At 51.9% G+C, this 12551-nt stretch overlaps 5 protein-coding genes across 5 annotated transcripts; 2 read left to right on the forward strand and 3 right to left on the reverse strand.

Moving 5' to 3' along the window:
- Positions 1-1084: 1084 nt before the first annotated feature.
- On the reverse strand, positions 1085-2375 carry J4E90_000041 (uncharacterized protein; the record flags this gene model as incomplete). Its single annotated transcript, XM_051429639.1, has 2 exons — positions 1085-2211; positions 2264-2375. 2 exons carry the CDS (start codon positions 2373-2375, stop codon positions 1085-1087), a joined length of 1239 nt encoding a protein of 412 aa, XP_051295126.1.
- Positions 2376-3206: 831 nt separating this feature from the next.
- On the forward strand, positions 3207-5762 carry J4E90_000042 (uncharacterized protein; the record flags this gene model as incomplete). Its single annotated transcript, XM_051429640.1, has 1 exon — positions 3207-5762. The coding sequence occupies one exon, from the start codon at positions 3207-3209 to the stop codon at positions 5760-5762; it is 2556 nt and encodes an 851-aa protein (XP_051295127.1).
- A 433-nt stretch (positions 5763-6195) lies between these two features.
- J4E90_000043 (uncharacterized protein) lies at positions 6196-6849 on the reverse strand (the record flags this gene model as incomplete). The annotated part of the gene is made up of 2 exons (XM_051429641.1): positions 6196-6637; positions 6794-6849. The coding sequence occupies 2 exons, from the start codon at positions 6847-6849 to the stop codon at positions 6196-6198; spliced, it is 498 nt and encodes a 165-aa protein (XP_051295128.1).
- A 2591-nt stretch (positions 6850-9440) lies between these two features.
- J4E90_000044 (uncharacterized protein) lies at positions 9441-10338 on the forward strand (the record flags this gene model as incomplete). Its single annotated transcript, XM_051429642.1, has 2 exons — positions 9441-9567; positions 9626-10338. The coding sequence occupies 2 exons, from the start codon at positions 9441-9443 to the stop codon at positions 10336-10338; spliced, it is 840 nt and encodes a 279-aa protein (XP_051295129.1).
- Positions 10339-10763: 425 nt separating this feature from the next.
- Positions 10764-11756, reverse strand: J4E90_000045 (uncharacterized protein; the record flags this gene model as incomplete). Its single annotated transcript, XM_051429643.1, has 1 exon — positions 10764-11756. The coding sequence occupies one exon, from the start codon at positions 11754-11756 to the stop codon at positions 10764-10766; it is 993 nt and encodes a 330-aa protein (XP_051295130.1).
- Between the last annotated feature and the right edge of the window lie 795 nt (positions 11757-12551).

Genomic DNA, 12551 nt, shown 5'->3' on the forward strand with positions numbered 1-12551 from the left:
GTCACTTGAGACTGCATGGGTATCAAAATGGAAGTTTGTAACATGTCAAAGCGATGTAAACTTCTGGATGATTTATTGACATGGAACGTGATGTTGTGAGGCGCGCCGGTGCGGCGAATTGCGAAAGTGGAAATGGGATGACTAATCTAGCGGCAAACCTCCATCCCCGATCTTCCGACGACGCGTCTTCCTCACTTTTTCCACACGTTCGTCCAGCCACGAATCGCATCGCATCGCAGCAGCCACGCATTTCCACAACCACGCACGTCCACATCGTTTCCTGATCTCATTCCCCCAACGGGCTTCACATTGATAGCGACGACGACTACATGAACTCCGAATGAGTTATGGCAGGTAGCTGGTGGCGACTGCAGCTTGATCATGGTTCGGTTTGCGCATCAGGTCTGCGTAGGCGGCGCAAGTTTGTGTGAATGTCTCGATCGTCGCCTAAACTGCCAAAGGCCCACACGCCCCGCAAATTACGATACACTCACGTTATATTGCTTACATTTCTAGAGTTTTCCATCGTGTGACACAGGACATGTACACCCTTCTGGGACTGGCCCCTCGGGGCTTTACCAGCTTGCTCCAACGGATCCGTAGCCGGGTGAGTGACCATTAACGAGGTCGCTCACGTGGGCGAGCATCTATCAGCGCACGATTTCTTCTTTTTGCCCTTTCTTTTTTTGCTTCTTCTTTTTGGCAGAGGCGCATTCACTGCAGACTCCTGCACGTCGGCTTCACGCGCGCGCGATTACACCTTCTTGGCGTCTTTCTCCACAGACAAGTAGTCTTCCATCTTCGTTAAGCTGTCGAAATTAGTCCCTTTTTTCGCTCTTTCAATTACTGCAACACACAGATCGTCGTTGCGAAGTACAGCAGTTCTAGCGGACGTATCACGCCTGTACACCTTGGTCACGGTGCAGGTATCATAAATGTCTGGTGGTGATACAGTAGATGTTCAATTTCGCTCTAAGAGTGTCGTCGCGAAAGTTAGTCTGCAGCTATCCTACTCGCGAAAGCGGGAGCATATCGCCTCAGATGCTGCTCATTCCTCCAATCCATTGCCCTCGTCAATCACTGCTCAGGCCCTGGGGCGCTTCGTGCCCGTTGAAACCCCGTCATCCGTCAACTCAGCAATGCGAGCGTCTTTCGCAACCAACTCGATGCGAGCTTGCCGAAGTTCCGCAACTAGGCGCTTGTTCTCGGCCTCCAGATATCGGATCAGCTCAGACTGGGGCGATGAGTCTTGTCCAGACGCGCTCGCTTCAACATCGCCACCGCCAGACTCGTGTGTCACTGGCTGATCGACAATCGGTGCGATTTCACCAAGTACCCCATCCTCTTCGTCTACCACGCGTCGAGCCATAAGCCTGGGATCACGACTGGAATCCACGCTGTGGTTGGAGCCCCTGTTGCTGGGCTTGAAGCCGTATACCGGCTCTTGCGCTTCCTGCACTTCTTCCGGCACATGCGAAACAATGCCCTCAGGATTTGAAGGCCCTTCAACGCTTGGCCTTGACCGCTTTTGACCCTTGCCTGACTTGGGCCAGACAGTCCTTCCCGGTGTATATAGTGGCATCGAGGTCGTGCGGTAGAGCTCGCGTACGAGCGGATGATCTTCGTTTACGTTGACAACGTCCGTAAACTTTCGGAAGCTGTGCACGATTCCGGCTTTGACGAGGTATACGAGTTCGCCAACACCGGGGCGGATGCGCTGTGTCTTGATCACCTTGTGACCCCGGGCCTTCCACCACGACATCCTCGCATATATCTGACCACATGTCTGCCCCGGATGGTCATAAGTTCCGCAAACTCGACACTTCCTCTTGCACTTCTTGTGGTTGTCTTTATGTTTAGGCCCCCAGCAAACAATACACACGCGGATCTCGCCGTTGGCGTACACGTCGAACATGGCTTCGCCGAAGGTGCTTTCGAGAATGAACTCGTCGTAGTACGGTCCGGATGGCGGCAGGCAATTTACTATCGGGCACTTCAGAGCCTTCACCGGGCTAATTGGCATGAAGACACCGGGCTTCGTGTCCACTCGCACACTGAACGTTTCCAATTCACGCTTGGTAGGAAGATCGTCTGCGAATACAATGTCAGCTAAGCTAGTCAAGAGAGGAAACACAAGTGACCCTGGCGCATATGAGGTCGTCGCGCAGCGTCGTGCAGCCACCTCAGACTGCTTGAAGGGTATCGCGCTCGCTCATGACGTCGGCGTCGGTCACCCGAAAGTACGACGTATACTTATACTTACATTCTACACCACCATCTGTCCGCCTTGTTGTTTCCAAGGGTGCGTTCCGTTGTGGATCAGGATCACTATCGCGGCGGCCATACACGGAAGTGATGTTGCGCTGATCCGACATCGCGTCGATACTGGACGAAAGAGGTCGCGGCTTGATCGTGGGAAGATGGAGTGTGGGCGCTGTTCGATGCGACAGGTGCGGTCGAAGATGGGTGGGAGGTGTTGGGCAATGTGCGACTATGGCGCGAGATTTTCATATCACGGCTTAGCGTCACGCGCAGAAACTTTCGACCTGTCTCTTTCACTATCTGATCAACTTCGAGACGATGCAGGTCAGGAAACTGGTCGAGCGATCGGACGAAGCCGCCGCACTTCCGTCACCAAGATTGGGTCGCAACGAGAGCCTGACAAGGGCTACATCAAGGAGAAGACATTGCGACGTGTGGCCCGACAGCCACACCAAAACCAGGTTGTGCAAGTCATTACTTCGACGTCTATGGAAAGCTGTGGTCACTGTCGGTGAATACAGGAGTACCGACATGTGATCTTTCGAAAGGATCTCGGTCTTGCGACTACAAGGATGCGCATAATGACGGTCCGCCTGCCACCATCATACAGACTTCCAGTTGGGGCCCCGGCATCACATGGGCACATACGCTTATTTCGAGACATGGGCCATGTGCTAGGCTCAGCAAGAGTCTGGACCGCATATTTATCTCTCACCGTTGTTCTAGCCACCTGGGCAATGTCCGCATCCATACTGCGTATTGGCTTCGTGCCCGCTCTGAGTACATATCCCAAGTCACTGGCGAATGACGCACTAACGCCAAGGGGATCGGGCTAGACCCTCCGCACCGTCTCTGCCTGGGCCCTCCAAACGCAGCTCCGACTTTCTGTCTCGTCGCCTAAGCCACCCCCACCAACACGTCAAGTCGCCTTTTGGACGTTGGATATGGCGCCGCGTAACCAGCCAGACGGGCCATCGGCAGTCCTCACCCCAGAACGATCGGACGACGAGATCTTTCTCGACAGATTTGCGGACAGTCCTGGCGGAGGCACACAGCTTTACCACTTCTTCGGCGCTTTTCCCCTCGTTCCTTACTTTCCCTCTGAGCAAGAAGTCGAGCGGTTCGCTCATCATCAAGTCAACGCAATATTTACGGCCTTCGAGAGCGTACGCTATATCCTAGAACGTCACGAGGATACGATCCGGGAGAGATGGTACAAGAAGAGTACTGCAAAGAAGAGGAAGCTTCTTCTTGCGGGTCGGCCGGGCATGGAGAGCGAGCATCGGCCTGATTTAGCCGCCATGGCTGCCATCGCAGCACGGTCCACGACACCCGTTGGTCAGGAACCTGGTGAGGCCTTGGTTCGCGTAGCGATTGCGACGAACAGCGAAGCTTGCACGCTCCCATATCTCAACATAGAGGACCTTGTGCGACCTGGAACCTTTCTGACATTAGTAAGTTCGCGCGGCCATAACCCCGTTAGTTCATTCAGTCACACAGAATTCCTTCACTCTCCGATAGCTCGATGGCCAGACGTAATACTAGAGCCCTATCTGCCCACGTCGACAATGGAGTTCTCGGGACGACATACAAGAAGCACATACGGTCGAATGAAGCAATGGAAGAACAAGAATGACGCCTCACAATTGATATACAAGGGCAGGGGTGTTCACCCAGGACACGGACTACAAATCTTGGGTATACAGGAGATACTCTACACGTTCTTGCACAGGTGTTGTGTTCTTCTAGTAAGGGATATCTTGTCTGATGAAACGACACGGATAGGCGGATACCCTGTCATACAGCGACCCCAGGCTTTGATCGACAGCACGGCCAATCACACGAGCCGTGCCGAGGTCTCCTTGATGGCTCCATACACTGTTCCGACCCGGTTAGATCTTGGTCGGTTACGCGTCCTTGTCGACGCTAAGGTCGGTGAACTCGAGGATCATATCTGGGCGTTGCGAGAAGACCCTGGCTATTTCCATGAGGTGTTCGATGACAACAAGGCTCATCGCATGGAGTACCTCAAGTCTACCGACGGCAACGTCAACGCCATACTGAAGGAACCTCCCCACGCTATGATCGGCTCTTTAATTCGCAATTTGATCATCGACGCCTACCTGCCTTTGTATTACTGGCATGAGTGCCTGCGTCTTGTAAAACATTTGCAGTCCACAGCAGCTCGAACGGACTTTAAGCTCTCCGCCGATCAAGATTTGCCTCCAGAATACCACATGAACTTTCTCAGATTATGGACGATGCTTTTCGCGTTACACACAGACTTCCACGAAAACTTTCGGCAACGAGTTCCTGGCACGCCAGCCATGAGACGTTATGTCATCAAGACCTATGCGGATCCGAACGGTGGACTCTGCAATTTTGAGATTGACTCATCGAAAGCGAACGAGGATGCGACCACTACCCGCTTCTTGGTGGCCTTACACCGGATCTGGCACCTGAAGGACCCGCCTAAAGTCGGCTTCATTGCTGAATTGGATGAGATCGAGAGGATGGTCCTCAAGGAGCCTTCTGTCAAGACGCTGTTATCACCATACGTATGGTCAGACTTCTCGCAACTGTCAGTTTCATCGGAATGTATTCAACAGATTCGATCGTATCAGCCTTGGGCAACGCGAATCGAACACGATCTTGAGCTTCTCAAGCCGGAGCTCATGATGTACTCCTATCAATTCGGCATGAAATGGGGTCCGGTTCTACATCAGTCTCGTTTCAACAGCCTTACATTGGCACGCCTCGCAGATCCCTCAGATGGGAAATTCCGTTATCCAGTCACTGATAAACCAAGTCGCGAGAAGACGGATGCTTTACGTCTTGCAGAAGAGCATCTCGATGCGTTCTGGATAGCTGCTGACGCGTTTTGCAAGAAGCTGACAGGAACAAGTTTCCCCGGTCTTCTGGCGCACGATCTCACCCACGGACGCACTCTTCGCCGCACTGCGCCCTGGGCTGAACCAATTCAACAGCGCAAGCAGGAAATATTTCCCGAACACATCACAGATCGGCTCTCCTCCGAGACCTTTCGTGTTACAAACACCATCAGTGGCGAACAGAACGTATCTTTGCCCCTGGTCAAGGAGAAGATCAAGACTCGCCGCATCGACAACTCCGTCACCCTCGCCAATGCCCATCAACATCAAACTGACGCGGTCATTGAATTACCAACGCCAAAGTTGACGGTCGATAGGCGCTCTTATCTAGTCTTCAGGGCCCTGTTCTTCTCTCCTTCCGCACGAGATGTACCAGGTGAAGTAGCCTGGAAGGACTTCGTTCAGGCTATGGTCCAGCGCGGCTTCGAAGCAGAGAAACTCCATGGGTCTGCGTGGAGATTCACACCGGCTCTAAATACAGAGCGTGCGATCCAGTTCCATGCTCCCCACGGCGCGCTAAGCAAACTTCCTTTGACGTGGGCGAGGCGATATGGCAGGAGGCTCGAAAGAGAGTATGGGTGGACGGGCGAGATGTTTACTCTTGCCTAGACTTGCCAGCGCGCATTGGATTGACGTTTGGCTGTCTGAATGACACGCATGATACAGCGCTGAAGCTGCGTTTGGGATTTGGATTGACTAGATGGCTCAGCGATAACTACCCGTTGGACGACATGAGATGCGATGTCACGATGAGGAACAGATGAGCGGTCGGGACGACTTCATATGCAGCAACAGCAAGAAAGGTACTAGCATACATGCTCCACACCAAGTAGTCAAACTCGATGGCCATCAATACCACATGCCAAATACGTTCTGTTCCTCCCAATTCCTGTCAACCCGGAAGCTACATGTTTGCTTCAGCTTGACGCTATGTCTCCACACTCCCATAACATCCTTCCTTCAAACTCCACTCAGCAGACAAAGAGCAGTTTTCGTTCAAACCAATGCTTTGCCAAAGACCTTGCCCTCTCGTCTTGCCCCTTCACATACCCTCCTTATCCCCATCTCCACTAGCCAACGCTTTCCTATGGCGCTCCCGTTGGCGAATCTCGGCGAGTATGCGTTGTCTGTGTCTCGGTTTGATCTGGTTGTAGATGGCCAAGGCTGCGATGTCATCGTCGTTATACAACCGCAGGACCAACCTATTGCGCTTCGTCAAGGACCATTTCTTCTTCTTCAAGTTGCGCTTGGCGCGCGGGTAGTCTCGCGTGACGAAGTCCAAGTTAAGGAGTGGCCAGATCGCGACGGCTTTGACGATCGCTGCAACGGCCTTGTGCTCGTCCCATCTGGTGTAGTTGTTGCCTGTAACTTCCGCGGCTTTGGGCATGGCCGTCGTGATGAAGTGTTCGAAGCGCGCAAGGTGGTCTTTATCCGGGATGGACTGCTTCGGAGGGTCTGGTTCGTTTGAATCGGGGTAATCGTCACTGTACTCGTATTAGTGAGCCTGTTCGGCCTGAGGAGCGATGGTCGCTTTCAAGTCAGTGTCCGGAAGAGATGCGGTCTCCGCCTTGATGAAGGGCATGAGCTCGGCATTTGAGGCATCAAGTGCAGCTTCGAGAGGACCGTATAACGCATCCAACTGGAAGTCACTAAATGCCAAGCTTTGCTCCGGGAGAGGAGATCGCGGGAAAGTCATCGTGTCTGACACAGAGCGAGAGCTTAATGTCGACGTTAAGAGAGATCTCGTCTGTGGCATCCAACAAGGCAACGTAGACTAGCGCGCTTGGCGCCCAAACAGAATCCTCCAAGTTTTACCATGCGTTGCCATGAACACAACAATCACGTGATTACGCGCGACGCTAAGCGCACAGTCCGCGCCTTCCTGTCCTTCTGCCCTGCGATGACAGATCTGCTCGGCGCCTTCTCCAGTGATCAAATAGTGAGTGCAAGATCGGAATCCATGAAAATATCTACTGACATATAGCAGATGTATCCGTACATGAATCCCAATCCTCAGCATTGGTACCCGTATCCCAATGGGCCGCAACCTCAATATCCACCTGTACACTATACAACTGTACCAACCCAACAGCCACCGCCGCCTCTACCGTAGTACCCATATCAACAGCCCCAATACTTTCCACCGCAACAGCCTCTTGCTCCACCTCCACAGTATACTCCCCAAGTACAACAATACACGGTACCACCAGTACCCTACGCTGCGCATCCGCCTCAGTGGTATCCACATCAGTGGCATCATCCACACCCGCAAGTCTTCGTACCGCCCCAACAGTACTATCAACCGCAGCAAACATGCTATCCATTGCCACAACAATACGGCCCGCTGCCTCAGCCGGCTTACCCTCCGCAGCCACAACCGCATCACCTTCCTTCACACAATGCACCAGATGACGTACCTTCTCGGCCTCTACCACAGTCTGACGCCACAATAGTAGCGCCTGCACAGTGCGCGCCTGTATCTCCCCAAAGACAGATGACTCGGAGTCCGTCAGAATCCTCAACCCGCGGTTCTTCTCGGCAATTTGACTTCGACGAAGATTACCAAACGAGCAGCGATGTATCTAGATCATCTTCACCAGAGAGAGGCTTTGACAACTCCTCGCCGACGGAGACTTACATCGCCTCCCTAACTGACATTGCTTCACCGGATCTTTCGACTGTCTCTTTTGGAAGCCTTCTCGATACGGAAGGTACATCATTAGCAGTCCTACACTGGGAGGCCTGGATGGCGGCTCTGGCTCGCGCGAAGAAGGTCGCAGACGAATCCACCGTGCCGGAAGGGGAGATCCCCACGATTCCACCTCCTTGCGACAAGTTCTTCGACCCTATGCCCTGGAAGACTTGTCATCGAAGACTACGGCGCCATCATATTTATCCCGACAACGAAGACGGATCACGGAACTACGGGATGCTTTGGGCAGAACTCTATCTTTGCAGCAAGTCGAATCAGTTTGGACTCTGTTGGTATACATTTGGTACTCCAGACAGGTGTACACTTGGCGCAGCTTGTAGATGGGAACACTATCTACCCTGGAGAAAGCTTCGTTTTCTCATTACCAGTGGACGAGTCTCTGTCGAACTCGCTCGCCAGATGATGGCAAACTTGAAGTCGGGTGAAGATTCGGATCAACGCCCAAAGGCCATAGACAACATGGAAGCTATCATCGTAGGGCTTGGTGAGCGCCTTCAACCCAAGGTTTTACTCAGCCGGCGTGGCTCAAACGCATGGTCATGGGAAGATGTCTACTCAGCCCGTGCTGTCGCGGCTTGATTTCTTTGTCTTCTTGATGCGCTAATCCAGATTTGTCGTGTCGCAGCATTTTGCTATGCAACTGTCCGATAGCCAATCATCTTACTGTCTTAGTGTGCGTTCTTTCAAAGGTCTTGCATTCCATGAAGGCCGTACTGCTTGTACTACGGTTTTCGACTTTCTCCTTTACTGTCAAAGTACTCATGTTTCTTTTGCTATTACGTACATTTTCGAACCCCGCGTAAAGCAAAGCCGCCTGATCTTCCTCCGCTTTGGCTCTACCTTGGGTACAGTATCACTCAATTCTTCGCATTCTTTCGTTCTCGTTCATGTCTCAATATGTGATGTTGTCTGGCGTTTCAGTTCGCTGCCTATGTAGTCGCGGATAGGTTGGCTTCGCATCCTGATGGTGTGCGACATCTTCGCCATTTTGTCATCCACTGCTTTGCAAAAGTCCTGTTGTGGTTAGTCTACCGCTGTTCTTAGAATGAGATACTTTATATTCTAAAAGATGAAGTTTCTCGTTCGCAAAGTTGTAAATGTACATGCAGTGGGCGCGCGTTCGCGATAGCGATCACTACACTGCAGTCACCCAGCAGTTCAATCATGATGATACTAGTTCTCATTGCGCTTGTTTATCTTCTGTTCAACCTAAAACCGTCACTAAAACTTCAAAAATTCTGTGCCAGTGCTTATCTGTGTTTCAAGACTCGGTGAGAGTTTGCTCGCAGCGTCGAAGGCCATAGTAAACTAATCTCAGTGAAACCTCTAATACTTGAAGCTACTTGGAGCCACCTGATGGACATCACGATTAAAACACCCGTGATATTCCGTCAGGTGTCAACTAATGCAGACTCGACTCATGCATTCTCTACATGTCTGGCGGGCCAACATGGGATGGTCCAAATGGGTATAGCGACGCGCCACGCTAGACGCACGGTTTTCGCACAGTCAGTAAACACTCGTCGAGCATTCCTACTCTCGTTCTTTTCACACACGCGAGAACATAAGACACGATGGCTAATAAAGCCAAATACAAAACCTTCCTCAAAAGAAAGAACCGGAAAGGTGGAAGTAACATCGAAGACGCAGAGTCTAAAAAGAACAACCAAAAACGACACCCCAACCACTTTGGGAAGCCAGGTATGAGACACACTTTAGAGCCACATCTGAAAAGACATTGAGAGCTCACAAATGTCAGAACCTGAAGTACGCAGCGCATATAATCCCGACCGCGACCCATTCAAAGATGATTACATCGACAACACATGTGCCAAAGGCAACCACTTCCGCTTTTACACCAACGACGGCGAATGCTACTATAGTGTTGCTATCATAAACAGCTCCACCGAGACCGCCCCGGAAGCGGAGCCGGAGAGTGAGATCCAGATGCTCAAGACTCTTTATTCCGCGTCACGGAAGGCGGGAAAGGAACTAGCAAAGGGCAGATTTCTATCGCTAGAGCAGCCCCCATGGCGCACATTCCTTCCTCCAAGGAAACCGGAGCATGACTACGGCCTCACACCCGAGGGAAGATCACTTCACGGCAGGCTGTCGCCTTGGCTTTATCTTTGCGACCACACGTGCGACTTGGGCTTGTGCGATATCACCTTCCGCCTACCCTCTGCTTGTCCGCTCGGTGCTACCTGCCGCTGGAAGCACGAGATCGACTGGGATGATCTGAGCTTCCTCATTACCAGCGGCCGTCTCAGCGTCCGGCGTACTCGTACGATGCTCGCGAACTGGAAGTCATCCGCCACACCATCTGAAGACGTCGGTACTTGGTATCGCATGCACGCCATCATCAGGCGGTTGCAATACCTTGAGAAACCTGCTAGGATTGGTTACATATACCCGTATCTATTCCCCGGCTCCGACTCTCACGCGCTCTTCGAGAGGCTGATTGACGGATAGCGCGTAGCTCACTCCATTTCTGTAAGATCTTTGCATTGCGCAATGATCTTTAGGTGTCTGAGAGTCGTCATCGTGCGATCTAATAACTGCCCTGATCATGCGATGCGCCGGATATAGAGTCATTGCCTAGAACATATCGGTATTGCGCTTTGTCACTTATGGACGGAGCCGCTGCTTGGTGTCAACCAGTCTCGTACTCTAGTCCGGGGTGCAGGCGATCCGCTGTGCTCGCATAGCTTGATCATGGACACAATGGACGATGGGGAGGAAGAGATGGGGTGTACGAACAAGATTACATCAAGATCATCGCCGTGCGACGTCTACGGCGACCATCCCAGCATGTAACCCATCGTAAAGTACACCACTAGCAGTATCACGCCCTAGTACATTCCATTCTCTCTTTACATGTCCTTGTTCACATTGTGCTATCTATCCCGTGGGTCGTACACGATGCCAGCAAGCGCCACACAATTATACCATTCCGATCTGTACACGCGTTCGGCATCGTCACCGCCAACATCTGTGATGTGGAACAGCAACATGATATCCCACTTCTCCTTGAAGATAGTAACCTTATCGACAGTCTTGTGACCAAGTCCCTTCCTATGCTGTATGAGGAGGTAAGCGACCCCGGAACCATTCGGTGAGCCTAATAATGCATTGAACTCCACTGAGCCTGCGCAGTATGTTGTCCCCGGCCATTCTTTTACAACAAGTCTGCCCTGTAACATTAGATAGGTAACGGCAAAGCGCGTGACATCGGTGAGGACGTTGTGTCGAAGTACGTAACGTAGGTTTGACGTCTCGTTGGCTTTCGACAGCCATTGGAGATACGCTACATCCGACCAGTGTTTCAATTTGGGGATAAGTGAGTAGCATCGTCCGCACTCTTCAGTCATGGCTCGGGCTGTGTAGTTGTCATACGCCACTATAATTCCATCCGAGGTATTAATGACTTGGCAAAACAACGCCTCTGTTGCTGCACAGGCTTGACCATCCACCGCTTTCGGGTTCTCGCGTTGGTGGCCGACGCAAAAATTGGGTCCTTCATTCTCATCAAATTCCCCATTTAGTCCAATGAGCCACAGAATGTCGCAGAACCATTCCTTTGCGGTATCTGGGTACGTAAATTCGTCCTCTTCGTACCCCCATTTTTGGAGATCTTGCACAGCTGTGAATACACTTTCAGTCGATTCTGATGGTTCTGCGATCATCAGTCTAGATAGTTCGGCGCCTTTTACAACGAGCTTCTCGAACTTTTTGCTGATGCGCCACCAGTCAACTTGCTTCGCATCGTTCGAGCTACCCGTGTCTACTTTTAGCGACGCCGCAAGCTCCTCAAACGGTGATAAATTTGGATGTGCGGCTGGAGCTGGGCTCAAATCTTCCACCGGACGGGTTTGAGGATTTGACGTCATCTTTTGAAGGAGTCTGTGAAACATGTCGGGATGAAACTGAGGTGGCGCTCGGGTGTAGTGAGTAGAACTGGCATACTGGAGCGATTGTATACCAAGTGGACGCTGTGATGAGTGACATTGTTCACAGACAGCTGTGAAATACGTGTTGTCAACATAGTCAGTACATGAGACTCACCGTAAACCACCGACTTTGTACTCTACGCATTTCACGGGCGCGAATGGATTGGAAAACGACATGCGTTTGCACCTTTCCCCATCTCTTCCCGCTGGCTGCACAGCGCGCGTTCAGTTCGGTCTGGATAAATGATATTGACATTTAAGCGACGCACGTTACTGTCTCGAAGCTCTTCCGGTTTTGACTAAAGATTCCGGTGATGGAAGTGCTGTCGTGGAGAGGTCTGATCGCGCACGTCGTTCCAGGACTCTTCCTACACGCAAAGTGGTGTTGAGGATCAACTGAGCCACTGCGCAGTGTCGCATTCGGCTGATGGTAATGATCTTTGATAGGAAGTAGTCGTTCCAGCTTGCTTGACGGACGATCTCAAATCTGCGTGTTATCGAAGTTTCGGGGTCGGAAGTGCCGACGCCATGCCCTGGAAGGGACTAGGCGCACTTAGACCAAGGTTGCCATCTTCCCGATGTTCCGACGACACGTCTTCATCACCCTTCTCCCTCCTTAAATCTTCCGCATCGTCACCTTTCACCGCCACATTTGGGCGCACCCAATCCATACATCAGGGCGCTTACTGAATTGTTACGGTGAGTTGCGTAGTCAAAGTGTCTTCTTTGAGGTGG

This window comes from Alternaria incomplexa (genome assembly GCF_024043165.1).
Source record: "Alternaria incomplexa strain BMP 0042 chromosome Unknown scaffold_1, whole genome shotgun sequence".
Taxonomy (NCBI): Eukaryota; Fungi; Ascomycota; class Dothideomycetes; order Pleosporales; family Pleosporaceae; genus Alternaria; species Alternaria incomplexa.